General features: G+C 38.1%; 5 protein-coding genes and 2 long non-coding RNA genes across 10 annotated transcripts; 4 read left to right on the top strand and 3 right to left on the bottom strand.

Moving 5' to 3' along the window:
- The first annotated feature begins 1,519 nt into the window (after positions 1–1,519).
- Positions 1,520–4,973, top strand: LOC139770702 (uncharacterized). The gene is made up of 6 exons (XR_011717806.1): positions 1,520–1,618; positions 1,685–1,942; positions 2,029–2,452; positions 2,574–2,768; positions 3,858–4,012; positions 4,109–4,973. It is a non-coding gene; the product is annotated as an uncharacterized lncRNA (long non-coding RNA).
- On the bottom strand, positions 4,533–6,747 carry LOC139770701 (uncharacterized). Of its 2 annotated transcripts, none has more exons than XR_011717804.1 (6): positions 6,612–6,747; positions 6,243–6,544; positions 5,891–6,135; positions 5,186–5,469; positions 4,894–4,934; positions 4,533–4,786 (listed from the first exon to the last, which is right to left on the bottom strand). It is a non-coding gene; the product is annotated as an uncharacterized lncRNA (long non-coding RNA). The 2 variants fall into 2 exon arrangements; XR_011717805.1 differs by having other exon boundaries at positions 6,637–6,706.
- Positions 6,748–7,053: 306 nt separating this feature from the next.
- On the top strand, positions 7,054–9,704 carry LOC139770697 (transmembrane protein 209). 2 transcript variants are annotated; one of them, XM_071702814.1, is made up of 8 exons: positions 7,054–7,351; positions 7,440–7,565; positions 7,637–7,938; positions 8,029–8,352; positions 8,427–8,557; positions 8,646–8,972; positions 9,079–9,300; positions 9,424–9,704. In XM_071702814.1, exons 1-8 carry the CDS (start codon positions 7,305–7,307, stop codon positions 9,448–9,450), a joined length of 1,506 nt encoding a protein of 501 aa, XP_071558915.1. In that variant the 5' UTR covers positions 7,054–7,304; the 3' UTR covers positions 9,451–9,704. The 2 variants fall into 2 exon arrangements, with proteins under 2 accessions (XP_071558915.1, XP_071558914.1); XM_071702813.1 differs by having other exon boundaries at positions 9,378–9,704.
- A 14-nt stretch (positions 9,705–9,718) lies between these two features.
- Positions 9,719–17,404, bottom strand: LOC139770695 (uncharacterized). Its single transcript, XM_071702811.1, has 3 exons — positions 16,890–17,404; positions 16,059–16,398; positions 9,719–15,935 (listed from the first exon to the last, which is right to left on the bottom strand). Exons 1-3 carry the CDS (start codon positions 17,061–17,063, stop codon positions 12,394–12,396), a joined length of 4,056 nt encoding a protein of 1,351 aa, XP_071558912.1. The 5' UTR covers positions 17,064–17,404; the 3' UTR covers positions 9,719–12,393.
- A 257-nt stretch (positions 17,405–17,661) lies between these two features.
- Spt (Spitting Image) lies at positions 17,662–21,484 on the bottom strand. Its single transcript, XM_071702812.1, has 13 exons — positions 21,353–21,484; positions 20,986–21,204; positions 20,678–20,896; positions 20,434–20,607; positions 20,236–20,360; positions 19,661–20,163; positions 19,359–19,561; positions 19,091–19,292; positions 18,817–19,008; positions 18,638–18,730; positions 18,273–18,560; positions 17,899–18,212; positions 17,662–17,833 (listed from the first exon to the last, which is right to left on the bottom strand). Exons 1-13 carry the CDS (start codon positions 21,455–21,457, stop codon positions 17,822–17,824), a joined length of 2,649 nt encoding a protein of 882 aa, XP_071558913.1. The 5' UTR covers positions 21,458–21,484; the 3' UTR covers positions 17,662–17,821.
- A 44-nt stretch (positions 21,485–21,528) lies between these two features.
- Positions 21,529–23,240, top strand: LOC139770699 (MAD2L1-binding protein). Of its 2 annotated transcripts, XM_071702818.1 has the most exons (3): positions 21,529–21,665; positions 21,841–22,296; positions 22,382–23,240. In XM_071702818.1, exons 1-3 carry the CDS (start codon positions 21,646–21,648, stop codon positions 22,740–22,742), a joined length of 837 nt encoding a protein of 278 aa, XP_071558919.1. In that variant the 5' UTR covers positions 21,529–21,645; the 3' UTR covers positions 22,743–23,240. The 2 variants fall into 2 exon arrangements, with proteins under 2 accessions (XP_071558919.1, XP_071558918.1); XM_071702817.1 differs by lacking the exon at positions 21,529–21,665 and having other exon boundaries at positions 21,767–22,296.
- A 224-nt stretch (positions 23,241–23,464) lies between these two features.
- Positions 23,465–24,651, top strand: LOC139770700 (probable alpha-ketoglutarate-dependent hypophosphite dioxygenase). The gene is made up of 2 exons (XM_071702820.1): positions 23,465–23,760; positions 23,898–24,651. The coding sequence occupies exons 1-2, from the start codon at positions 23,545–23,547 to the stop codon at positions 24,507–24,509; spliced, it is 828 nt and encodes a 275-aa protein (XP_071558921.1). The 5' UTR covers positions 23,465–23,544; the 3' UTR covers positions 24,510–24,651.
- Positions 24,652–25,550: the final 899 nt, after the last annotated feature.

Here is a 25,550-nt window from a genome sequence, read left to right as displayed (position 1 = left end):
TTCGGTTACAAGGTGAAAAGGATACTAATCTAATATGATGAAGCATTATATGTATAAAGGAAAGGAACTGGTCAATAAATAAAACAAGACAATAAATAAAGACAAATAGAAGATGTCAGTTATGTGGAAGTCTCTTGGTGAATAATCATTACAAAGATCTAATGTATCCTCTTGTAGGTTAATGGCATTATTTTGCACTTTAATGTAAAACATTTCAGAGATACTTTTTGCCCATTTGATCTATGTTTTAAACTTTTAAAGCTAGAGGGTAGTGGCAAACAAGGGAACTTTGCAAAACTGTAAATTCTGTATAGCATGCCAATAATTAACAGTCTCCTTTGGGAAATATTAGTAATAAATTATTAACAATCTTCTTGATCGTATATAGTTGCTCATAAGAATTTCGCATTATTGTACGCATACCGAATGTTGCATATGTAATTACACGTCGAAAAGAAATATTGTATATAATTTTATTGCATATTATATTTTTAATGTATAATGTAACTTTTCTAATGTTGTATATATGTATATGGTAAAGTTTGTAATAAAATTTTTCTGTACACTTTATATTTTTAATTTATAATGTAACTCTTTTATAACGTTGTATGTATTTAAAAAATATATATAGCGAAATAAAATAAATGATAAAAATGTAAAAAAACGTATTGTAAATAAAAGAGGACCGCCGATCGGAATTGGCGGTGGTGGTGGTGGGCCTCTATAGGTTGATCTGTTTCTATCGGATGTATCACATCAGATAAAAACAGGTCACATCTATATATATATATATATATATATATATATATATCAGAAAATATTTAAATACTTTAAATTTTAAATTTTAATTTATATATATGTACGATTTAAGGAGTTAATAGTGTAATAATAACTGTATAATAATCAAGGTAAATAGCGCGCGCGAGCGTCTGTGATTGTGATATCCAGTAAAATAAAATGTCACGTTTGTAACTTAAAAAAAGTCGCAATGCGCGCCATTTTCGATAATCGATACAAAGCACGAGTGACGAGAGTCTCTTCCGGTTTCACGAATCTCCATCTCCATTCAAGGATGCCAGACTCGCGGTTTTTGCCAGCTACTGCCACCTCCCGTAAGTTAGACGGTCAACTTCGACTTTATTAATTTTTTTTTTTTTAATCGTTGTTGGTCGTTTGTTGGTGATTGTTGGCCTAATTAGAACGTTTGTTGGTTCTTAATTTTTGTTTAAATTAAAAAAGAAAAATTAGCCTTAAGTTAGCCGGAAAAATTTTATTTTTAATTAAAAAAAAGCCTAATCGATGCGTAATCGTTTGCTGATGATTGTTGGTCTAATTTAGCGTTTGTTGGTTTATTATTAGTCTTAAAAACGAAAAAAAACCGAAAAATTATCTCACATTAAAGTATCGAAGATTGGTTTATTTGCCTACGACTTAAGGTTTATTTCTATCAATTTAAGGCTAACATCTATAAAACTGGCTATGAATACGGGCCTTAACATCGGCAGAAAATCGCGAAAGATCAAATGGTGGTTCCCTTGATTTTATCAGTCGAAATATTTGCATTTTACTTTGAATATTAGAGATTAAATCAGTGTACAACAGCTTTAACGTGCACTGAGTGCGTACCAGCTCTGCCAGTGAAAAACGCTATAAGAGGATTTATATCTTATTTTTTCTTGCATAGATAAACAGAATGTTATCGGAAAGTCATCTAAGCATTTGAGAAGAATCTTCGGAAAGATGAACGTAGAAACCAATTGTTGCAATTAAGAAGAAAGAAGCGCGAGCAAGTATTTGCGCAGAACAGAAATCTTGGTGGTTTTTCTTCGTCACCTGTTCTTATCTGCGTATTATAAAGGAATATGTTTTGATATATATTCCTTTATAATTTATGTTACACGGTTGCACCTGTTTTACAAAATCTTCAAGGTTCAAATAAAAGGTAAAGTTATATATTTCTTTATAATGCATATTTAGTGTTACTTTGTTTTTACTGTGATCGAGTTAATAAAGTGTAACTTTTTTTAGGTTGGTTCAGCAGTTATAGCTATATTTTCTGAAGATAGAGCTCTTTATCGAGCGGAAGTTGTGAATATTGATACGTGGAAGGATGCATACGTAGTTCAGTACATAGATTTGGGAAATTGCGCAATCGTAGATCAATATAATATCTATTCTGTCGAGAAGAAATTTATGCATCTGCCTAGATTAGCAGTGCAGTGTTCCTTAAAAGATATCGTACCTAATAATAGTAACTCGAATTGGTCTGAAGTGGATAGTAACGCGCTCGATAATTGCTTCAGTGCTGATAAATACGAATGCATATTCCATAGTTTTAATGACGATCAATATATAATTTCATTAAACCATGATGGACAAGATGTGAGTAATATTTTGGTGCAAAAGAATCTTGCAGCCTTTACTACAAAAACCTCGACTGAAACAATCAGTGGTAAGAATTATTTCAAAATTCATTTATATTCCGATGCACATTTATAACAATAGTTATGCATTTCATATGTTAAATGCCAGATTATTTGACACACTTAAACATTATATTTTTTATATTTTAGCTCCAGAAACACATGATACAGAAGTAAAAGAACTCAATGTTATAGAAAGAGTGGACATAAGCCTCTTGAATGGCCAAACTCTCAAAACGAGAGTTTCTAATGTAAAAAATACAACCTAGTTTTATGTTCAGCTTCCATCTGCTTCAAAATGTGAAAAGCATTGTTGATCAATACATGGCTAATAAAGATACAAAGGTATTATTTAGTACAAATGCATTTCAGCCACGAATCATATTCTGTCATATATTGCTCATAAACTTTATGGAAAATTAGAAAAGTAACTTCTCATTTTCTAACAACCATGAACTAACGGCTTGTCTTATTCACAAGCTATGATATCATTATTTAATAATTACAACAAAATCCATATATTTAAATTGTAATTTAATTGTAATTTAAATTGAAATTTCTTCAATTTCTTAAATGATTAAACAAATTCTAAGATTCGAAAATTAAACAAATTAGAAATTACTCATATTATTTCTTGAACTTTGATTCTGAAATATAATATATTACGGTGATGGAAAAGAATTTTATTCATGTATTTAAAAATTTAATATATCGTTAACACAAATGACTAACATCATGAATCTGGTTCATCCTATAACAAAATTTATATCTAGCCCAACATTCCTGAATGAATCGAATCGTACTTTCTGAAACTGTAGTAATATTTATAATTTCGACTTTATAAAATAAAATGTCTTAAATATCATTGCACGATGTATGGTATTAACAGATAAATAATTAAAAATTGATTGTAACAGTATCATAATGAATGTTTCATCATAATGTTCAAATTTCCTAAAATAACAATAACTTAACATTGAAAAGAGCTTGTACCTTCTCATTCAGCCTAACGATCGTTCGCATGAACTCAAGCGAATCTTATTGATAAGAAGTTAATATCAGGTGATGCCGCGATTATCAACTCGCGAGTTATGTCTTGGCACGGGTTGTTTAGTCTATACAAATGGAACATGGAAGCGAGCTGTGGTGATTAACTGTACACGGTCCGTCGGGTTTGATGTAAAGTTCATTGATACTGGGGCATACGATGAAATCCTGAATGATGAGAGTGTACATAGACAGATATTTACAAATATTTCTACAGGTTTTATTGCTTCCACGATGCGAGTTAATGCCATATATCATGTTGCAATACGAAATTGTCATATTGGAACTGTTGAAATTATAAGTAAATTATGAATATGTATAAATAAGAAACTTGTAGTTTTGATATTCATTAATTCCCATTATTAATATGACAATCTAATGATCTAGGCTTTAGCTCTACCTGGAGAGCTCGTAGTCATGCAGAACCAAGCGTTAGAATGCTCCCTACAAGATGTGCCAGCGTCGTCCAACGTAGATAAACAATTGAAGGAACTCGAAGGCAAAGAAGTGTTAGTCTATGTGGAAGAAGTCAATAATAGCAGGTTTGTATAAATTTTACGCTGCAGTTACAAATATATAAGTAAGTTTCAAATAAATATTAACATTTTCTTGGATATTACCATCTTTTGTTCGTATAGACTTATATCGTAAAATTATACGATCTATCCGGCAATGGGATAATGAATACTGAGGAGAAGATACCACCCGTATGTCCGATGCCTATTCTAAGTTCAACTCACAAGGTCTCGGTGTCGTATGCGGATCATTCTACCAATATCTGGTTGCAACGGTATTCGGACGTGGATATTGAGACTAAACTGTCGGAAGATCTTCAACAGTATTACACTAATTCTGGTCAAAGACTCGAGCCAGAGGTACATTTATTATGCGCAACGAAATATTTAGACGACGGTCAATGGTACAGAGGAAGAATCGTTAGTCTCACCGAAACAATGGCCTATGTTAATTACATTGACTACGGCAACACTGAGGAAGTTGCTCTAGACTCGATCATGATTTTGGAACCGCAATTTTATGAACCCTATCAATTAGCCATAAATGTATCGTTATCTGTATCTTTTATTGGCACTGAGGCTGAACAGAAGGGCATATTACAAGATCATTTGATGAATAAAGATTTCTCGGCTGTATTTTACAACGTACACAAGAAGTGGATCGTCGATCTGATCGAAAATGAAGAAAAGCTCAGCGATAGATTCCGCAAGGGTTCAATTTCAAACTGTTTCATAAATCTTTTTACAACTGGGATGCTCTCTTCTGGTGGCACGGCAATCTTGCGTGGCATTTTGTCGAATCTATAAAGCAATTATTTTATTGTACTTATGTAAACATATCATATATACACTACACGTAAAACCAAAGTAACACTAAATATGCATTATAAAGAAATATATAACTTTACCTTTTATTTGAACCTTGAAGATTTTGTAAAACAGGTGCAAGCTGTAACATAAATTATAAAAGAATATATATCAAAAAATATTTCTAGGTGCAATTAGCATGTTTATATTAGTTCTAAATAATAGAAAAAAAGTATGCATACACACACATATTAAAATAATCCAAATATCATAAATAATAAAAAGATTTTCAATATTTGTCAAAAATGAAAATATACGTTTAAATGTATGCATACATTTTAGTTTTATTAATAAAAAAATGTAAAACTATATATATTATTTTTTTATACATACTTTCTGCAACTGAAGGAAGAATATTAAAATACTTTGTGCGGCTGATGGATGAACGTGAAAATCCAAAATATAAAGATGCGAGTCAATATCCAGTAATCCATCACATTCAAATGAGACTTTCTCGGCCAAAAGATATCTTTGTAAAACAAACTTCTTTGCTTTTGTGATCCAGCACGCCGTAACATATTTAAGCAATTGGCTGCAGTGTCCAATTCAAGAACTTTTTCTTCGGAAATCCATTTTGAAATTGCATGTTGCACAGATTGTTTATACTCTTGACGTTTCTATTTTACCGTTTAAAACGTATCAAACAATAATCGATGAGTAACACGTTTGACATGCGCAATATAAAATTTACAAAGAGTAAACTCTTCACAATAAAGAATGAATTAATTTCTATATTCTATTCTAAGATTTTTAACACTTTGAGTGCCATGTCACCCATATCTGGGTGTCATCTGCTAGAAATTTCCGCAAAGGTCGTCCATTTGTGAGTGACGGTCTTATTTATCCAATTAAAAATAATTTTACTAAATATTTAAGACGTTAAACAAATAATGTAAATTTTATTAAGACATAAGAAAAGCAATAAAATATTAAAACATATAAATCTTTGGAGCAAATATAGAAATTAATCAATTCTTTATTGTGAAGAGTTTACTCTTTGTAAATTTTATATAAAGTGTTAAACGTATCATTACTTACCTTAATATGAAGTCTTTGAATATTATGCACTGCAATTATTGTAGAAGGTAAACCTTGAGCAAGGCAAGACACGATAATTTCCTTGTCTCAATCGCCTATAATATCTCTGCGTACCATCGTTTGCTTGACTCGCGACAGAAGTAACAAAGAGTAACGTGGTAGCAACTTTGGCTGCATCTAATGTTGCTAAAACGTCACCCATCGATGGTACGATGATAGAAAACCACTGTTTCAGTCTTGGAACACTAAATTAATACAAATACATATATATATATATATATATATTAACAAATTTTTAATTTACCTCACTAATAATAGAATAAACAAGTTCTTTTCCTGCTTTATAGCGTACCCAATATGTATAATGCCATTTGGACTAGTAGCAACATTAGCAGTTTCGTCCATGTTAGTTACAGCAGATACAATGTTCTTTAAATTGTATCTGCTGTAACTAATTAACAATGTCCACGTCACTTTGCAACGGTATGACCCAGATAAGAACAGGTGACGAAGAAAAACCACCGAGATTTCTGTTCTGCGCAAATACTTGCTCGCGCTTCTTTCTTCTTAATTGCAACAATTGGTTTCTACGTTCATCTTTCCGAAGATTCTTCTCAAAATGCTTAGATGACTTTCCGATAACATTCTGTTTATCTATGCAAGAAAAAATAAGATATAAATCCTCTTTATAGCGTTTTTCACTGGCAGAGCTGGTACGCACTCAGTGCACGTTAAAGCTGTTGTACACTGATTTAATCTCTAATATTCAAAGTAAAATGCAAATATTTCGACTGATAAAATCAAGGGAACCACCATTTGATCTTTTCGCGATTTTCTGCCGATGTTAAGGCCCGTATTCATAGCCAGTTTTATAGATGTTAGCCTTAAATTGATAGAAATAAACCTTAAGTCGTAGGCAAATAAACCAATCTTCGATTACTTTAATGTGAGATAATTTTTCGGTTTTTTTCGTTTTTAAGACTAATAATAAACCAACAAACGCTAAAATTAGACCAACAATCATCAGCAAACGATTACGCATCGATTAGGCTTTTTTTTAATTAAAAATAAAATTTTTCCGGCTAACTTAAGGCTAATTTTTCTTTTTTAATTTAAACAAAAATTAAGAACCAACAAACGTTCTAATTAGGCCAACAATCACCAACAAACGACCAACAAACGATTTAAAAAAAAAAAAAATTAATAAAGTCGAAGTTGACCGGCTAACTTACGGGAGGTGATCTTTCTTCTTTGCATATGTACGGAAAACTGTTGGCAGCAGTTTCAAAACACATTTTGAAGTTGAAAGCGGAGCAAAGTGGAGCCGCGAAAGCGAGGGAAATGATATAGTAGTTCTCTCGGAATTCAGAGTAATAATAATTGTTTAACATTAGCGTGATATAGATTTTTTAACATGAGCAACTTTAACTCTCCTATGAAATGCATATCTTCTAACGCGAGGTAAAAATTCTTTAGAGGTTATTACAAGATGAGGTTAGAACGTACTCCTCAAAGAATGTTATTTTCTAAAACCACGTGTTACTTGCAGAGTTTTAACGCCCAAGCCGCAAGTGCAGCAGTTACTGGATCTAAGGCAAACGCAGAACAAAGCTCGCAACAGTATCATATGGTTTTTTATCAACAGTGTGCTGCTTAGCATCGTAGTCTTTGATATGTGAGACTTCCCTTCTCTTAAATCGCATCTGAAGCGATATCGATTATTAGAAGCTTGGCTTTGTTTTGCAGATTCTACGGTGGATTCACGTACAAACCGGTTTATTGGGTCGAGTGGTGCCTAGCATCGATACTTGCTTTGAATGCTCTGTACCACATTATACAATATACCTGGGCCACTTTGAGCCTGAAGCCGATTACGCTTAGCCCTAAACAAAGGCCGCTTTTAGGAGTCACAGAAGATGATCCCCTATTCAAGGACGAGATGCCGCAGAAGCAGACGACTCCGGAGCCAAGTCCCTCGTTGAATTTGTCTTGCATAAACCTTAGCAGACGTTCAACGACTCTTGGATCTTCGGTTCTGAGTGATATCAGTACGCAAAATACTTCCTTTTATTGTATTATGCATTAAATTTTATTATGCAAAACGTAGCCTTTTATATTTGGCTTTTTCTTTTTTTAAGAGGATTATTCGCCATCAGTCCCATTTCTTAAATACAGTAATTTCGTATCTTCTAAAACGACCACGAGCTCTAACGGATCGCTAAGTAGATCCACGAATATTTCTTTAAATGGCAGCCTGACAAACGAGGATCTCATTCAGGACGAATGCGAACTTGAGAGTTATCTCAAAGAGGTTGAACAGCAAAGGAAGTGCGCATTATCCACGACTGTCGATCAACCTTCTAATCTCTTGAGTTCCTTTTGGTCTCATCCTGCTACTCGAAGTCCTGGTGAGGTATCACCGTTGTTAAGAAGATGCACTTATCAGCTTGCGCCTACAATAGGTAAATCTGAAATGTATTTAATGTCTTGTACTTCTCTATGAAAATTCTTAAAAATCATTTACATCGTTATTTAGATAAAACAAAAGCGACCAGCCCTGCTGAAGAAGGAAGTTCTCCTAGAGGTACATTTGGTGCACTAGATATATGGCGAAAGTACAGAGTTGATTCCAACAAAGTCAATGAATGGACTGCCAATCTCCGGATGGTAAGAATTGCGATACAAAACAGAAAAATAATTTGTGCTATGAAGAATTGTCTGGTTTAATATTTCAAATATGTAAATAATATTTTAGTGGATCAGCAAGACAGTCGTCGAACGCGTAGCTTTGGAAATAGATAATATATGTGCAACATTAGTACGCCACGGCTTGAGCGACTCACAGCCGGGCCACGTAGGACTGGATAGACTCAGGAAACTCGCGCAAGCGCAATTTCTAGTCTGTGTGATTCCCACTCTGCCCACTTTGGTTCCCTTTTTGGAACTCTGTAACAATCAGGAGTACCTCGTGAAGAGAATAAAAACGCTCGCAAAGGGAGGATCCATGAGCGAATTTAAATGGAACGGTGGTGGGTCTCACAACGGTAAAGAATGGGACTCTAGCTTGCCAACGGATTCCGCTGTAAGCAGCATAGAAAATTATAAATTCTCTATATCGAAGAGATTGTAGCTCCTCCGAAAATTTTTACTTATCTTTTCTGGCACACTCTCTACGTCTCTCTATGCAGATAATAATGCATCTAATTTCGACCTACATGGACACACAATTGGAAGCGCCCTTGGATCAACCAGACGCCAGGCCGTTTACATCAAGATACATGGCGAGATCTGGCATGGAATTGCCGCGGAACAAGGGCCCGGTAATAGTCTGTCAATCTATAAATCCACCGCACTACAGTCTAGCGCTGTCCGGTGATTCTCTTCCGAGCGATTACGAGGAAGTACAACGGGTAATTAAAATCTCATGTAGATAGACATATTTATATCGTTTACATTTATCGCTTTATAATGGCGATTATATTTTTAGGGACGCAATAATTTGTTCCATACGCTCTTACTCTTTTTATACATAGTCAAGACGCGAGATCACGGCATGTTAGGGCGAGTTAATGCAGGATCTTCCGGAATTAATATTCTGTGGGTGATAGACGGCTGAAACAAAATGACTTTTATATGCTGCCCAATGAAAATGAAAGGAAAAAAAAGAGAAGATTGTGATTATCATACAGATTCAGATTTACGCCCATAAGACTGCGTTTAATATTTTGTGTGTAATATTTTATATTGTTTGTTTCATATATAGTGTTGATTTAACAAACGCGACTAAATAAATCAAGTGTTTATACTAAAAAGATTGGTTACACTGAGTACTTGAATACCATGATTTCTTTATTCTCATTGCAGTTATATTTGATATCATAAGATAACAGGAATTATGACTTTCGACTGTTATAAGTCTCCCGTTTGTCATTCTTCATTTAACAAAAATCAACCTGTGTATTTCTCTTGCCAAAATCGAGTCAAGACTGATAGTTTCGTCAAACATCGATAATAGCTCAATAAAAAATGTATACATACATATTTTTATAAAATATAGTTCTATAAATGCGCATAATGCAATTAAAAAATATTTCATTAATTACAACTGTTACAAGATCACTCAATCGTTATTATCACTTTGCGTGAAGATCTCGAATAATTAATTCAAACCTTCTCACACGTGTGATAAGACAAAAGGAAAAAAAGATTATATGTGTGAACTTCCATTTCTCTTTCTCATTGCTATGATCAACTTATCATTGAAACATATTCGATATGATAAGGTAAATCGTACTTAAACGAAGTTCTATAATTTATTACATTATTCTTTGGATTAGGGTGTATATTGTAAAATTACAAAGGATTCTTTCAGTTCGAACCAATATATACAATAAAAGTATATCAATACAGTAAATTTATAATAACTCCGATAACCATAAACCACGATGTAAGATTAGAACAAATACTTTATTTATTACAACAAAAACTAATAAGAATTATGTCTCACACATATGTAATAACAACGTTTATATGATATATGTAGTTTATACATGTGGTTTAGTTTCGTATTAATTTTACACATGTTATGCAGACATGAATTAATATTATATGTGTAAGAACACATTGCATGTGAACTTATCTATTATAAAATTTATAATTTTTTTCATTTTGCTGTGTTTTAACGAAAAAAATTAATGAACTTATTGTAATATGGAATTTGATAATAATTTTTGTAATCGTAACTGTTCCGTAACTATTTTTGTAAAAAACTGTTCAGTTTTAAATACAAGAAATATAAGAGTTAAAATTTTATGCGAATTAATTCCAATAGACGATATTACACACAACATCGCTTTAGGATACTCCTTCTACAAGAATCAATGATAACGTAATATAATGTACATGCATAATATTAATTAAACAAAAAAATAGAAAAAAGTTAACAAATTCAGTTTTAGAGAGAATTAAATGATGCCCGATTATGTCTTCACTTAGGATTAGTGTAATTTCTAAATATAATTATTATGTAATTATATCAATAATTATATATATATATATATATTATAATTACATCGTCATTTTATTATCATTTTGTATTATAATTGCGTATATAATTACATATAATTATACAATTACATGTTACAACAAACCTTTATTATAAACATAATTAAAATGACGAAATTGTCAGATTTATAACTTTCAAGTTGTTTGCAAATCAATTTTTTTATAAAATGAAAATGGAAGTATTTAATTAAAGAAAACGAAGAAAGATCTCTGGAAGAATAAACTAAGTGAAAGTAAATCTAATATTGTTTAATACATACTAAGCTTTAAGTATTTAAAAACTATTCTCTTATCCATATCATGTCTCTCAAAGAAAATCAATCTATATTACAACACACATTCGTGATAGACATTTGCCTCTTCCTGTCCTTTCCATAATTCGTCACGTTTTCAAAATGTTTACACTATTCATTCCCGGTAATACATGTTATTATGTCAACGTACATATATTTAAAATTTCTAGATAAATTATACATATATCGCTTATTAATGCCTTCACCGTTGCAAAAATAAACTTCAATATAACGTTTCGTATATAATCAAAATGATACTCCCTCTGTTAAATCCATACATTTATTGTACACCTAATGGAGCATCGCACCCTTTCTTATCCAATCTAAGGAAAAATCCCTCGATAACGTGAACCAACTCGTCGCGAAGTCATCATTTCCGGATTTCCCGTGTGTATCCCGAGAGGAAGTGTGGGAATGAAAACGATAGTCATAGGGTGTCTTTCCTATATTATAATCGAGCACGAGAAAAACAGCTCGATTAAGAGGTGGTGTATATCTTTGTACCCTCGGGTAGTATCACCTCCTCGCCTACGTCCAATCTAAGGAAAAATCCCTCGATAACGTGAACCAACTCGTCGCGAAGTCATCATTTCCGGATTTCCCGTGTGTATCCCGAGAGGAAGTGTGGGAATGAAAACGATAGTCATAGGGTGTCTTTCCTATGTCTCTTGATATTATAATCGAGCACGAGAAAAACAGCTCGATTAAGAGGTGGTGTATATCTTTGTACCCTCGGGTAGTATCACCTCCTCGCCTACGTCCAATCTAAGGAAAAATCCCTCGATAACGTGAATCAACTCGTCGCGAAGTCATCATTTCCGGATTTCCCGTGTGTATCCTGTGAGGAAGAGTGGGAATGAAAACGATAGTCATAGGGTGTCTTTCCTATGTCTCTTGATATTATAATCGAGCACGAGAAAAACAGCTCGATTAAGAGGTGGTGTATATCTTTGTACCCTCGGGTAGTATCACCTCCTCGCCTACGTCCAATCTAAGGAAAAATCCCTCGATAACGTGAATCAACTCGTCGCGAAGTCATCATTTCCGGATTTCCCGTGCGTATCCCGTGAGGAAGAGTGGGAATGAAAACGATAGTCATAGGGTGTCTTTCCTATATTATAATCGAGCACGAGAAAAACAGCTCGATTAAGAGGTGGTGTATATCTTTGTACCCTCGGGTAGTATCACCTCCTCGCCTACGTCCGTGAGAGTGACGGTAAGCGGCAGAATTAGAGGCATTAGTATCTCCTGATGCTGCATAACTTGTTGCGCCGTGGTTACCGTGGTAGGCTCAGCCGGTCTCGCTATAGCGATCGTTTTGATGTTCTGCGCCTTGACTACTTGCGCCTGGCCGATGGTTTGATGCAACCTGACTGAATGCGGCTGCTGCTGCACCTGTATCTGCACTTGCTGCGGCTGCTGCTGTTGCTGCTGCTGCTGCTGCTGCTGCTGCTGATGCTGTGTCGTCTGCTGGATCATCTGCTGCGCCCGGTTCTGATTCTGCAAAAGATTCTGCTTGCACCGCTTGCTGTGCGCATAGCGGCTGCCATTATTGTTGAACTTCCTGTCGCAAGTTGGACACTCGTAAGGCCGCTGACCCGTATGAATAAACATGTGCTCCTTCAGCGATTTCAATCGTCGGAAGTTCTTCGGACAGCACTTGCAGTGATACTTGGCCTCGCCAGTGTGCGACGTCAGATGATTCGCCAAGGTATCGGCGCGCGCGAACGCTCGCGAACAGTACTGGCAGATGTACGGACGTTCCTGCGTGTGCGTGCGCATATGCATCTTCAAGTAGGCGTTGGTGGTGAACGGCCTGGAGCATACCTCGCAGACGTACGGCTTGATACCGTTGTGGGCGCGCAGATGCGCTATCAGCGTCGTCGATTGCGTGAAGCTCTTGCTGCAAATCTCGCAGAGGAATCTCTTGGAGCTGTCGGTCTCCTTGGCCTTCTTGAACGTGCGTTCGTGCTTAGGCAGGTGATTGTTGAGCTGCTCCTCCTTGATGAAGCGCTTGGTGCATCGGGTGCATTTGTACGGCTTGATCATGTTGTGCTTGGCCACGTGGATCTTCAGATGTTCCCGCCGGTAGAACTTCTTCGGGCATATGTCGCACAGGTACTTCTTGCCCTCGTGCACCTGAATGTGCCGCAGTAGACCTTTTCTGGAGGTGTACTGTTTGTTGCATTCGGTACACTCGAGCCCCACAATATCGGTCCTCCTCTTCCGACCGATCTTCTCGCCCGGTTTCTTCTCTTCGGATTTCGGCTCGATGTCCCTCAGATCCTCCTCCGTTAAGATACCTTCAGTGACGTGCTTGGCTCTGTGCTCGCGCAGGATCTCGTTGTTCTCGAAGCTGTCGCCGCAGATATTGCACTTCCTCACCTGGTCGGGATTCTTCTCGGAACACTTGTCGTAGTGCGCCTTCAGCTTGTCCTTGCGGTAGAACTTGACGTTGCAGATGTCACACTCGAAGTTCGGCTCCTCGTGCAGCAGCCGGTGGCGCAGCAGCGACTTCTTCGTGCTGTATCGTTTCTTGCACGTGGTGCATTCGTGACTGTCCATCGGCCAGTCGAGGCCGCTCTCGAAGTCGGAGTCGTTATCGTCATCATCGTTATCGCCTGTGCTGCTAGTCGTCTCCTTCTTCTGCGCTTCCTTCTTCTCCAAAGCGGCCTTCTTCAGCTTCTCCGCCGCCTTCTCCGCTGCCTTCTCCGCTTTCTCCTCCTTCACATGCTGCTCCATGTGCTTTGTCAACGCTTGCTTCGAGCTGTACCTCTTGTTACAGGTCGCGCACTCAAACTCCTTCTTATAACTGTACTTCTTTGGTGTAGCGTCGCGCTTACGGCGATAATGCCCGTCCAACTTGGCGTCGTAATCGGTATTGTCGTCGTTATCGTCGTCGTAATCCTCGAGGCCGTCCTCCGTCTTGATCTTGTCGATGATCTTCTGCGCCGCTCTCGCCGCCACGCGCTTTATACGCTTATTCGGATCGTATTCCTGCCCGTGTACGAATGTCTTGTGATTCGTGGCAACCAGGTGATTTCTCAGCGTGAGCTCGTTGCCGAAGGTCTTATTGCACTGGGTACACTTGTAGGTCTTCACTCGTGCGTGCTGCTCGGCATGCCTGCGCAGGAGATCCTTCCGTATGAATTGTTGACAGCATATCTTGCATTCGTAAGAGCGGGTGCTGGAGTGCGTCGTCTCAATGTGTCTGGACAGCGCTTTCTTACGCGAGAACGTCATCGAACACGTCGGGCACTTCAGTTCCTTCGTGTTTTCGGTGGGTTCGCCGTTGTGCTCCTCAATCTCGATGTTCTTGTTGTCTTCATCGTTGTTCTCGCTCTTCATCTGCTTCATGTCCTCTTCCAAATCCTGTTCGGTGAGCACTCCTTCGACCACGTGCTTCGTTCGGTGATTTCTCAGTTGTTCCAGAGTGTCGTACTCCTCGTTACACACGCTGCACTCGAAGCTAACATGCGTGATCGAATGCTTCTGCAAGCCTCGCTTTGTGTCGAATTTTTCTGAACATTTGTCACACGCAAACTCCTCAACGTGACTGCGCTTTCTTCTCTTATCCTGATCGCTGTCGCTCGCGTCATCGTCGGCTGTATTTCCTCTCTTTCGCTTCTTGCACTCGCCATCCGATCTGTTGCCGTTATCGAAGTCTAGACTGTGCTCATCTTCATGGAACGATATCTCGAGTGGCATTGGATCCTCCTTCGCTTCCTCCCGCTCCCGCTCGTGTTGCTTAATGTGTTTGGTAAACGAGATTATGTACAGATACTCTTTACCACAATAAGGGCACTTGTTGGCTTTCTTTCCGGATGGCGGCGTCTTCGTGGAAACGCTGGCCTGCACCTTCTGCGGTTTCTCCAGTGTTTTCTTCAGAGATAGTGCTTTTCTCACTTCTTCATGGGAATGCATATGTTCTTTCAGGACGCTCTTCGAAAGGAATTGCTTATCGCACAAGTAACACATGAAAAAGATCTTCTCCGTCTTGTCCGACTGTGCTTTTTTCAATCGAGAACTGAGATTCAGATTTTCGAAATAATTCTCCTCGTCGGAATTCCGCTCGGTAAATATCCGACGAGCCAATCTACGTTTACTTCTCCTAGTTTCATTCTGGGATGATTCCTGTTCCACTGTCTCATTAGTATTAGGTGTGAGTGTTTCCTCCTTGCATAATACCTCTGTGTCATTTTGATTTTGCTCAGCTTGATTCTCCTGCTCAGCTTGAGCTTCTTGATCTAATTCAGCCTGAATCTCTCGATTTATTTCAGCCTGAATCTCTTGGTTTATTTCAGCCTGAATCTCTTGGTTTTGCTCAACTTGAATTTCGTGAATTTGCTCAGCTTGAATCTCTTGATCTTCCTCAGCTTGAATCTCTTGGTTTTGTTCAGACGATGTTTCTTGGCATTCAACTGTGTCTTGTTCAAGTTCTGGTACATTTTCCTGCATTTCTTCCTGCAAGGAGAGTTGTTCAGCAGGCAAACTACATTGCTGCATAATGTAATCATGTTCCTCTGTTGGAATTGCATCTGTGCAACTACGAATGATATTCTCGTCGCTAGAACCTTCTTCAGCCCTAGATTCATCGTTAGCATCTGATATATCATTGTCTTCCGCGTCGGCCAATTCTTGCTGGAATTCTTCCACAATGCTTTCTTGCGAGTTATCTTGTTCTGAATCTAAACAGTAAAGTCAGTATTATAAGATATTTGGTAAAGCTGTATAAAAGTATAAAAGTAACTTTAGCAATATTTAATTCAAATCTTGGAACATCATTGATTCGTCAAACGGATTTTACTCACCTTGTTGAATTTCCTCTGTCTCTGACAATTTCTCAGCTTCCAAAATCATTAACTGATTTTTCAGAAAGTTCTTGTCAGCTGCTGACTCCACTGGCAATACCGTAGTGGTAGATTCATAATCAGCACTGACACTAATCTCTTCCATACTGTCATCCCTCTCGTCATCCAAGTGTATTTCGACTTCATTAAGAAACAACTCCTCCTTTATTATTCCACCGACGAGCTTTCCTCGAAGAACATTGTCGGCTTGCTCCACTTGTAACTTAAACTCGTACGCCGACTCCAATTTGGCGGCGCACATGCAGCACACCTGTGCCGGTAGACCGTCGCCTGGTAACATCTGATTGAAGAATATATATATATATACGGTTCAGTACATCTTAGAAGAAAACCATTGACGCTGATTATGCTTAAAAGGAATACAGCTGTTCCGATGTCGCGATTACCACCCTTGCTGCCACGCGCATCACCAGTGATACACACAGAATTTTTACTTGTGTGTCACATGCATTACTCCTGGTCGCGACAAGTCATCTATTTAATATGTATTATTCTGCGTGGTCTCTGAGGTAGCATTATAACGGTTTTACGGTGGCAGCGAAGGTGTGTGCTAAAGGCAGGACGCGCGAGGACGTGTCGTGCAGATTCAACAAGCCAAGGAACTTGATCTAACGTGGGGATGGGGGAGGGAAGGTGGGAATCGCGAGAAGCTCGAGTATCGTCGAGGAGAGGTCTAAAAATCCGTCCGGAACTAGGAGAAGGAGAGCGACGGTAAAGGCGAGGGGCTCGGGATACAGCGTCGGCGCCTAACCTCCAAATTGCGCATCTAACCTTAACGTTGGCGAAGCTCATCGCCTTCGCCGACAGGGACGCGACCTCGCTCTCCAGGAAGAGGTCGCGCATCATCAGGTTGCCGAGCAGGCAGACGCGGCATATCTTCATGCCGGACGCGATCGGGTCCTCGCCCTGCGGCGGACCCGACGTATTTATCTCCACGGCGTCCATGTTTTGTTCGGCCGACTGACTTGGACCGACCTGGGAACGAATCGGGCTGCCCGGCCTCGCTCCTCCTCGCTGGTCCCGCGCACCGTCTTCCTTCACCCACCACTAACTAGGAGATGCGGAAAAATATGTTTCTCTTTATTACATCGTTTTCGTTTTGACATAACGAGAGGTCGACACGTTCAGACATATGAAGGCTGTTCTCGGTAGTTGCACTATTGTCATACTTTTTGCACCTAAAATGGGAATATAATCCGAGTATCGGAGTAATCGGCGAGAGAAAGAGGAAGAGCGGAAGGTGTGAAGGATACAGCTGCAAAGAGCAACCATATGTCCTCGTGCCACGAAACGGCACGGATCGAGTCGCCAAGAAATTCGCGAGCCGTGAAAATCGTGATTTCTTGGAGATTTGCTATCTTTGCGATTTCAATTATCTGCTGATTATAATCCTAGTAACTTCTGGTGATTTTCGCAGACCATCTTCACTCCTCGGCGATTCTGCAAATCTAGTAATTTCCATTTACTTCCGGGAGATTTTATTACAACTTCCGGCGATCTCGTTTCCCTCCGCAGTTTTGAAAGGAAATGCAGAAAAGAAAAATTTCTTTTGAATTTGTTTCAACCTCTTTTATATCGCAATAAATATTTTGATAAAATTTAACATTTACAATTGAAATTTGAATTTTATTAATATAATTATTATGTAACGATACGTGTAATCGACATTGTAATTCGCTTATAATTACACACTGATGTAACCGTCACCTTAAATGCTATTAAAAATTGCGTTAATACTTAATGTTCAACATTGAAAAAAAAATATAGTCTCCTTTTATACCTCATGTTGCTCCGAGGTCGACTTTTGTATCTTATTTGGAGATCGAACGCTATTGAGCTTTTGACACGATTCCATAATCAGAGACGCGTCACCGCCACCAGATATGATACACTTGCCTATCTTCTCCGTTATCTCGGACTCAATTAAACAGCTTTCCGTTTCTGGCCTACCAGTTTGACATAATTTTTCCACGATGTTGAAAGCCAATTTCTTATTTTCGTTCTGTGAAGATACGTTTTCTACTTCTGACAATTGGTACGACGAGAACGTTGCATTTTCCGACGTGGACGACGAAGTTATCTTCTTTAAGGCAGCTGAAACGGCTTCCAATGTAATCACAGTTCTTGTCTAGACGGCCTTTTCAAGTATACTACCTGTTAAATCCATGCTTTCTTCAGCTATATCGAAGTCGACGTGAATGCTGAAGCTATCTCTGCTAAAAAGATGTTGTCTAATGCTAGACAGATTCCTAGGGGATGTCTCGTTTTTAACGGCTGGCTCCGCTATATTTTTGTTCTTATGCAGCGTATTGTACATAATGGAATGCTCGCTGCGCAATGTACGGCCGTTCCTTATGTAAGGTATCAAATATGACAAATCCGACGGTTTTTGTACTATACTGTTTGCCGGTTGAATGGATACCTGCGGTTTGTGCGTTTTTACTAAAACACAGAGAAGACTTGATATTAATTCGAAGGCATATAAGCAACTTGTATGGAGAATACAAGTTTTCACAAACCTGTATAGGGTGTTCTAATGTAAACTAAACTATTTTTATCGCGCGGCAAACCGTAAATTGTAGATGGAAAATTCATGGGATTTGATACGCTACCTGTAACATACGTACAATTTAATTAATTTAATTCTTCCTTAACGTTACTTGCCCTTTCTTGCATTTTAATAAACGGTATTCCGTACCATGACTGGAATCTCCTTGGCCTCGCGCAGATTTTTCATGCGTCGTATTGTTTATAATTATAGACAGGGCGGGCTGCAATCTTTGAACGACATTTAATATTAATTCACACCGTTTTATCACCCGCAACTGTTGAGGCTCCGTTGCGTTTTCCACCAGAAGAGTTTTTGCAGCTTTGTTGGCTTCATATATAGCTATAATAAAAAAAAGACATATGCCAAATATCCACTGACAAAATATATGTTTCAATCGTAAGTAATACGGCATCGCAATTACCTGCTTTTAATTCTCTTGTCATCATTATCGTTTGACAATCGATGTTTTCAGGACCAATGTCATCTACGATCGCTGTAACTTGACTAGATAAAGCTGAAGCACGCTGAACGATACCTTGCACTTGAAGCTGCGTTACTGGCTCTCTGTTATCCAGACAATCCGAGATTGTTCTTATACGTTCTTGAAGATCGTCCATAACTACCTGGATAAAAAATATATTTAAGTACTCGTAAAATCCTTATAATCTTTTATAATCCGTTATACTTACTTGACAGAAGGCAGCCGAGTTTATAATGAGATTTACGGCATTCTGAAACTTATTCATCTCTGTTTGCCATTGCGTAGTCAACAACTTGACACTGGAACGCATTTCTTTGTTATCTGGATGCAGATAGAAGGAAGTTATAGCAGAAATTAATTCAGTTTCTAAGGATTCGAATCCTGCGAGACAATTACGAATTTTGTTATTGCCTGAAATAACCAAATCTATATTAGACATATTTTATTATTTGAAAAAAGTTGTTAGCAGCTTTTTATGAGGAAAAATAATTATGATAAAGAGCAACTAACGGTTCTTGTCTTTGCAACAAGCGATCGCAAATATTCCAATTTGCACAGTTTGATCAAAGAGTTGATCAAAGTCTTCTATAAGATCGTTTAAATCACTCTTCGATCTTCTTTTCGCGCTTAACGAATTTCCGCACGTCATAACGAGTTTCTTCAAAGCCGCGTAAGGATTGCTGAACACCTCCATCGCGAGCGTTAATACCGCTATATTAACTTTACGTTCCAAACGGTGAAGCGCGTCAGTCAAGGTATGCGTGAATAAATTGTTTAACGCCGGATCTGGGATTTCCGATAGTAATTGCTGTTTTAGTTTCTCGTATTCCAACACTATGGACTGGCATGAACCAGTTATGGCTTTAAAATTATACGGCTGACACACTTGAGTAATTGCCATAGCATGAGAGAAGACATCCTCCAGTCTCAACCACAGTTCCGCGCAATCTGATAGTTGCTCCTCGCGCGTTTTGCCCGGTATTTCTAATATAATGTCTAATGCCAAATCCATTCTGCAAGTGTACCATTAAAATTACTTGCGTGAATACAATTATAAAACATGAAAAAAACGTTTATTTTCTCACCTGTAGACGAAATGATTCTCCCTCTCGCAAATTTCCTTTTCCGGCGATGGGTTGGGACCATTCAACAAGTTTAAAATCATTTCGCAGCACGTGCATGTTCTCTCGCAAACGTACTTCTTGCAAGCCTGCACATATTCATACAATGTAGATACAGAAGCAGCTTAAATTATGCAAGAAAATTAAATATGTAATTATTACGTAAATCGGTGCGTTTAACTGATGCTGCTCCTGAGCCAGTTGTACTAGCATCTCGAATGACGTGCATAGTTGAGAGGTATATAAAGCTAGTTTCTGTGACAGGAAAGCAGACGCTAAACTTTTTCTGTAATTCTGTAGTGGTTCGAGTATCTCCAATATTGAAGTGCCCAGTTCCTGTGAAAGCACAAAGGGGATTAATATTCGTGTTAAAAGATTAATAATTATCTCGAGTTTATTTCGTTACCTTTATATTTTGAAGATCCTCAATCTCGTTCGCTGTGCTCATTTCTCTAACGTAATCCAGACAGTCCTGAAGTCTCTGCTTCAATGGCAAGCACTCTAATTCTTCTAATGTTCGTAAAGCTAATATGAGATTATCGAGCAGTAATTCCATCTTGTGTTTGACTGCATTGCTATCAGTATTGTCATATTTAATATCCTTAACATATTTAATATCCTTAATCTAAAAAAGATAGCAAGAAGCAATTGAAATTTATTTAATAGAAATAAAAGCAGTATCAAGTATCGTATCAAGAATCTTCTGCCACTTACAAGCTCGTCAACATTTTTCAGTAGAGACACATATTTCAAATTTGTTGCTGCATCAGCAACCTTTACATTTGCCTCTTCATAGTCGCAATTATCATCGCCTGTTAAATTATTGAATCTCTGAGTTAAAGAATGCAGTTGCTCATAGAGTATCGACTTTGCAGTCGAAATCTCTAACGGATTAACGGGAGCGGTAGTCAGCAATAGATGCAACTTATCTACCTGAAAAGAAAGTTTGACTTTTGTTCTCAAGCAATAAGTTAACTGCGGTCTCTACAATTTGTTATATTTTGCAACGCAGAGTCTCCGCAAGTGGTTTTATTGAACGCATCAACTACTGAAATGAATCGAAGATAGCGAGCTTGTTTACTTGCTGCCGCAGAAGCTCCAGCAATTTCCTCGTTTGCCTCGTTTTCACCTCCATCGTTGGATTTTTCTCTCGATCCCCACGACGCTTTGAAACTTCAAAATTCATGCGTCTCAACGGCGGTATGTAAATAAGGTGAATTTAGTAACTAACCAGGCACATGGCAACCAACAACCAACCAACCAACCAATATTTGACGCTAATGTCACAGGACGTAGTTTCCTTGTGGTTGCGTTGCATCACGCTTTTCGTACCTAAAATGAGATTGGTGTTCAATTGGACATTAGGGAGAAAAGATGGAAAAAAGGACTGAAAGGTTCAACAAGAAATAATGCGGATTGGCTTCAATAACCTAACCTGATTTTTTCCTAACCTTAACCCGAGAGACGCGCGAAAGCGTCCAAAAGCGTCGCGTGAATGCAGACGCAAGTCGCTCTGACAGTCATCTTTTTTTTTTTGACGCACGGTTATTTGAAAATAAATCTCCACAGGTCCCCCCCTCAGGCTCGGAATTCGCTCCTTTCCACGATGTTCTCCAGAGACAGAAAGGGCGAGATGGAGATCGACGTGATGTTGGACGAGCCGCTGACCAGCGACTCGTGCACGAAGGTTGTGATGGAGCTCATAAAGTACATTCTGTATCAGAAGCAGCAGATACCGTTCACGTACGAGGCGTTAGCTCAATTTCAGACGAGCGTGAAGACGACAGACAGGAACGCGGTTTCCTTCAGAGCCCTGTCGAGCACGCTGAAAAGCGTCTCGGAGCACCTGTCCTCGCAATTCTTCCTCAAGGGTTGCGATATAAAGGAAGTTGCCGTAATACTTGGCGCTACGATACTATCGCCGAAGCTCTACATTGGGATAGATCTTCCCTCGTATGTTCTCAACAGCAAGCAGCACAAAGAGTATCAGCATTCCTCCAGGAAACCGCTTTTGAAGCTTATGAGGTCAATAAGAAAGATGAACTTCATGGAGCACGCTTGTGAATATATATTAGAGGATCGTGATACACATGCCATTTTATATTTGCAGGTCTATGTTGGAGTGCGACGAGTTTCAGGAGGCCATGAACGTTCCTTTAAACATGACAAACATGTTTGTCATGCTGAGGAAAAACGACAGTAACTCGGTGTCCGATTTCTTCTTGCCCAAGCCGCAATACGTGCCGCCTATGCAGACGGCAAGTTGCTTCAGGATTAAACTGTGCCAGAGTGACCAAGTGGATATGCAGTGCAATTGCAGGACGCTGGTCAAAGTGTATCACGATTCGTGCAAGACTTATTTGGAGAACGAAGATGACGTGCAATATACTCAGTACAATAGTGCCACTCAGTCTTCCTATCGATGGTATCAGTCCAAGCAGATCATAAAGGGATTTAAATTCTCTTCATGACCGTAACTTCGTGATACAGCACAGTTATAGCAGAATTGAAAATTTTCATAGGATAAACAATTTTCTCTAGGATGTTAAATAGATTAAATGCTGTGTAATCGTATTATAATTAAGAGTAACGAGATGTTAAGCATTGATGTATTTAACAGCATTAATGTGTTTGTACTGCTGACATTGCATTGATGTCAACATGACTCGACAAGTGTCCTGAGGTCATATGATAGAAATTTCCATTCATTATCAGAAAGAGCAAACCAGTATTTTTATTCGTATCAATATACAACAAACGTGATAAGTCTTATACGCCAGTAATCGGAATTATGTAATCAAGGTTGCAGTACAAAATTGTGTAATAATGAATTTTATTGATTAACTAAGATATTTACAGTAAAATAGACAAGATAAGATGTTGTTGCTGATTTATTATAAGAAAAATTTTGTAATTGCTAGAAATATTTTATATTATATACATAATTATAACGTTAAATTTTTATCTTATCGAGTTGTAGTTAATTACTCCGCCACTAAATCTATGTTATAATTTTTATGCGACTATTTCTTAAGGAATTTTGTAAGAACAGGAAATACGCAAGAAAATCGTGCGATTGTTAGACAACTCGATTATGCATGAATCTAAAGTTTTTATCACGCACTGATAATCCCTCCCATAGAACCACTTTTGGAGTAGGGCAATACATATATTAATACTTGCCGTAAGACGCGATATTGCATTTCGTGACGCTGAGAGAAAGCGAGAGTATCATCATTTTACATAAGAGAAGTTTAAATTTTGCGATTGAAAATGGGTTCTCTGAAATTTTTAACGTCAGAACAGAAACAATTCTGGAAGGAAAATGGTTACATCAAATTGTCGAATGTGTACTCTGTGAAGGAGATGAATGAAATATCGGACGCCTATGATGAGCTATTCGAAAGGAAACGTCGTGAAAATCTACCTTTGGAGGCAAGATGGGCCGGAGAAGCTATGAAAAAAGAGGCTGGAAATATTGACTATTCTGTAAGCAAAAAACATTTATTATAGCCATTCTACTTTCTGTAAAATTTATTATCTATTATAGAAGGTTTATGTTATTTGTAGATCACATAGAATATATATTGTATATTATGTTAGACGTATTCTCATTTATGTATCAGGTAAGATCTATCCACGCTCTGCAAATGCACAGCGGCGTTTTCACTCGGGCTATTATGCACCCAAATTTGTTGGATGCTCTCGAGGATGTCATGGACACTAAGGACATATTGCTGCATCACACTAAGGCGCATATGAAGCCGCCAGAGAAAGGAGCGCCTTACCTGATGCACCAAGACTATCATTATTTTCCCCACAAGAAGCACACCATGCTGGCTGTGTTTCTACATTTGGACGACACAACACCGGAAAATGGCGGCTTGGCGGTATATCCCGGCAGTCATAAACTGGGACCATTGGAGGATCATGGTGATCGAACAGTGACCGATAAGATGGGCGAGCAGTTTCATTACGCCGATCCCGAAAAATACCCTTTGTCCAAAGCCGTTCCCGTGCACGCCAAAAAGGGTGAAGTTATCATCTTCTCTTACCTGCTGCTGCACGGTTCGTATCTGAACTTGTCCACCAGAAGTCGACGCATGTTTCTCATACAAGTGAGAGCCGCCGACGACGAGCCGATCGAGGACGTGCACACATCCGCTTGTCAAGGCATGGTGCTTCGCGGTAAAAATATTTACAGAGACGCATCGTATGAAAACAGATATCTCCATTAATCTAACACGGCGAATCTAACATAAGCGAATATTTACTCTTTTTAAAATCTGGTTGATTGAATGAAGAATGATCTGTATCGACTCTATTTTCAAATCTGATTGATTGAATGAAGAAATGTTTTTGACTAAATTTTATCACGTATATTATTGTATGCTCAATTATCTTTTCTATTCACGATTTGTTTCCTATTGCCATCCTTTTTTTCCCTCGAACTTCTTTAATCTTACGGTATCTTAAGGATTTTTCTGAAATCATCGACTTGTGAAACGCGCTAGGAGTATTGCGATTCCAGTGACATAATCCTGAAATAGCATCTCGAAGAGAGATGTCGATAAATGTATATCTCAAATTATTATCTGTAACACATAAAACATGTTGCACGCATCACATTCGTCAAGAATTTAAAGAGACATAATTGTCGTATAATCATTACGAGATAACGCATTCAAGAGATTAATTAAAATAATTAATCGCCGAACGTTTTATACACCGAAGTGGAAGTATTTGTCAAATATTTCGTATTTTCTTTTTCCATTTTACGTATTGCTTGTGATATCACAACTGCGAGGGAAAGATCAAAGAGCAGCGTGGGAAGGATGATTCTCGATGAGAAAGTACACGTAAATATTGATCTCTGTCAGTTTTCTTCCAACGATATTTTCAACATGTAGCTTTACTTTATCCTCATTATTATTATTACTTGTATTCTGGTGTTATTCCAGCCGTCTTTCCAGCACATAGAAAACAATCGTATGATTCTGAACCCGCAAGAGGAAAAGTACACTGAAATAAATAGCGACCAGAATATTTTTAATCGGGGTCGCTCGATCGAATGGCAACATCGCGAAAATGCTCGTTCTTGTCACCCAAGAAAAACAATGACTGTTGGAAACGTCCTACTGCACAGGCGACCATATCTCTACATATGGAAATTGCGAAAGAATTGCGTAATAGAGATATATTTATAATACATAGACTAGAATAGCTGTATCCGGACAGGATGTCTAGAAGATAAACAGATATTTGCAGATCTATAAAAA

The sequence above is a fragment of the Temnothorax nylanderi genome, unplaced genomic scaffold (assembly GCF_030848795.1).
Source record: "Temnothorax nylanderi isolate EJ_2023f unplaced genomic scaffold, tnyl_v1.0 TNYL_tig0031_pilon, whole genome shotgun sequence".
NCBI lineage: Eukaryota > Metazoa > Arthropoda > Insecta > Hymenoptera > Formicidae > Temnothorax > Temnothorax nylanderi.
Note: the sequence above shows the minus strand (reverse complement) of the source record. Positions and strands in the feature narration are given on the sequence as shown.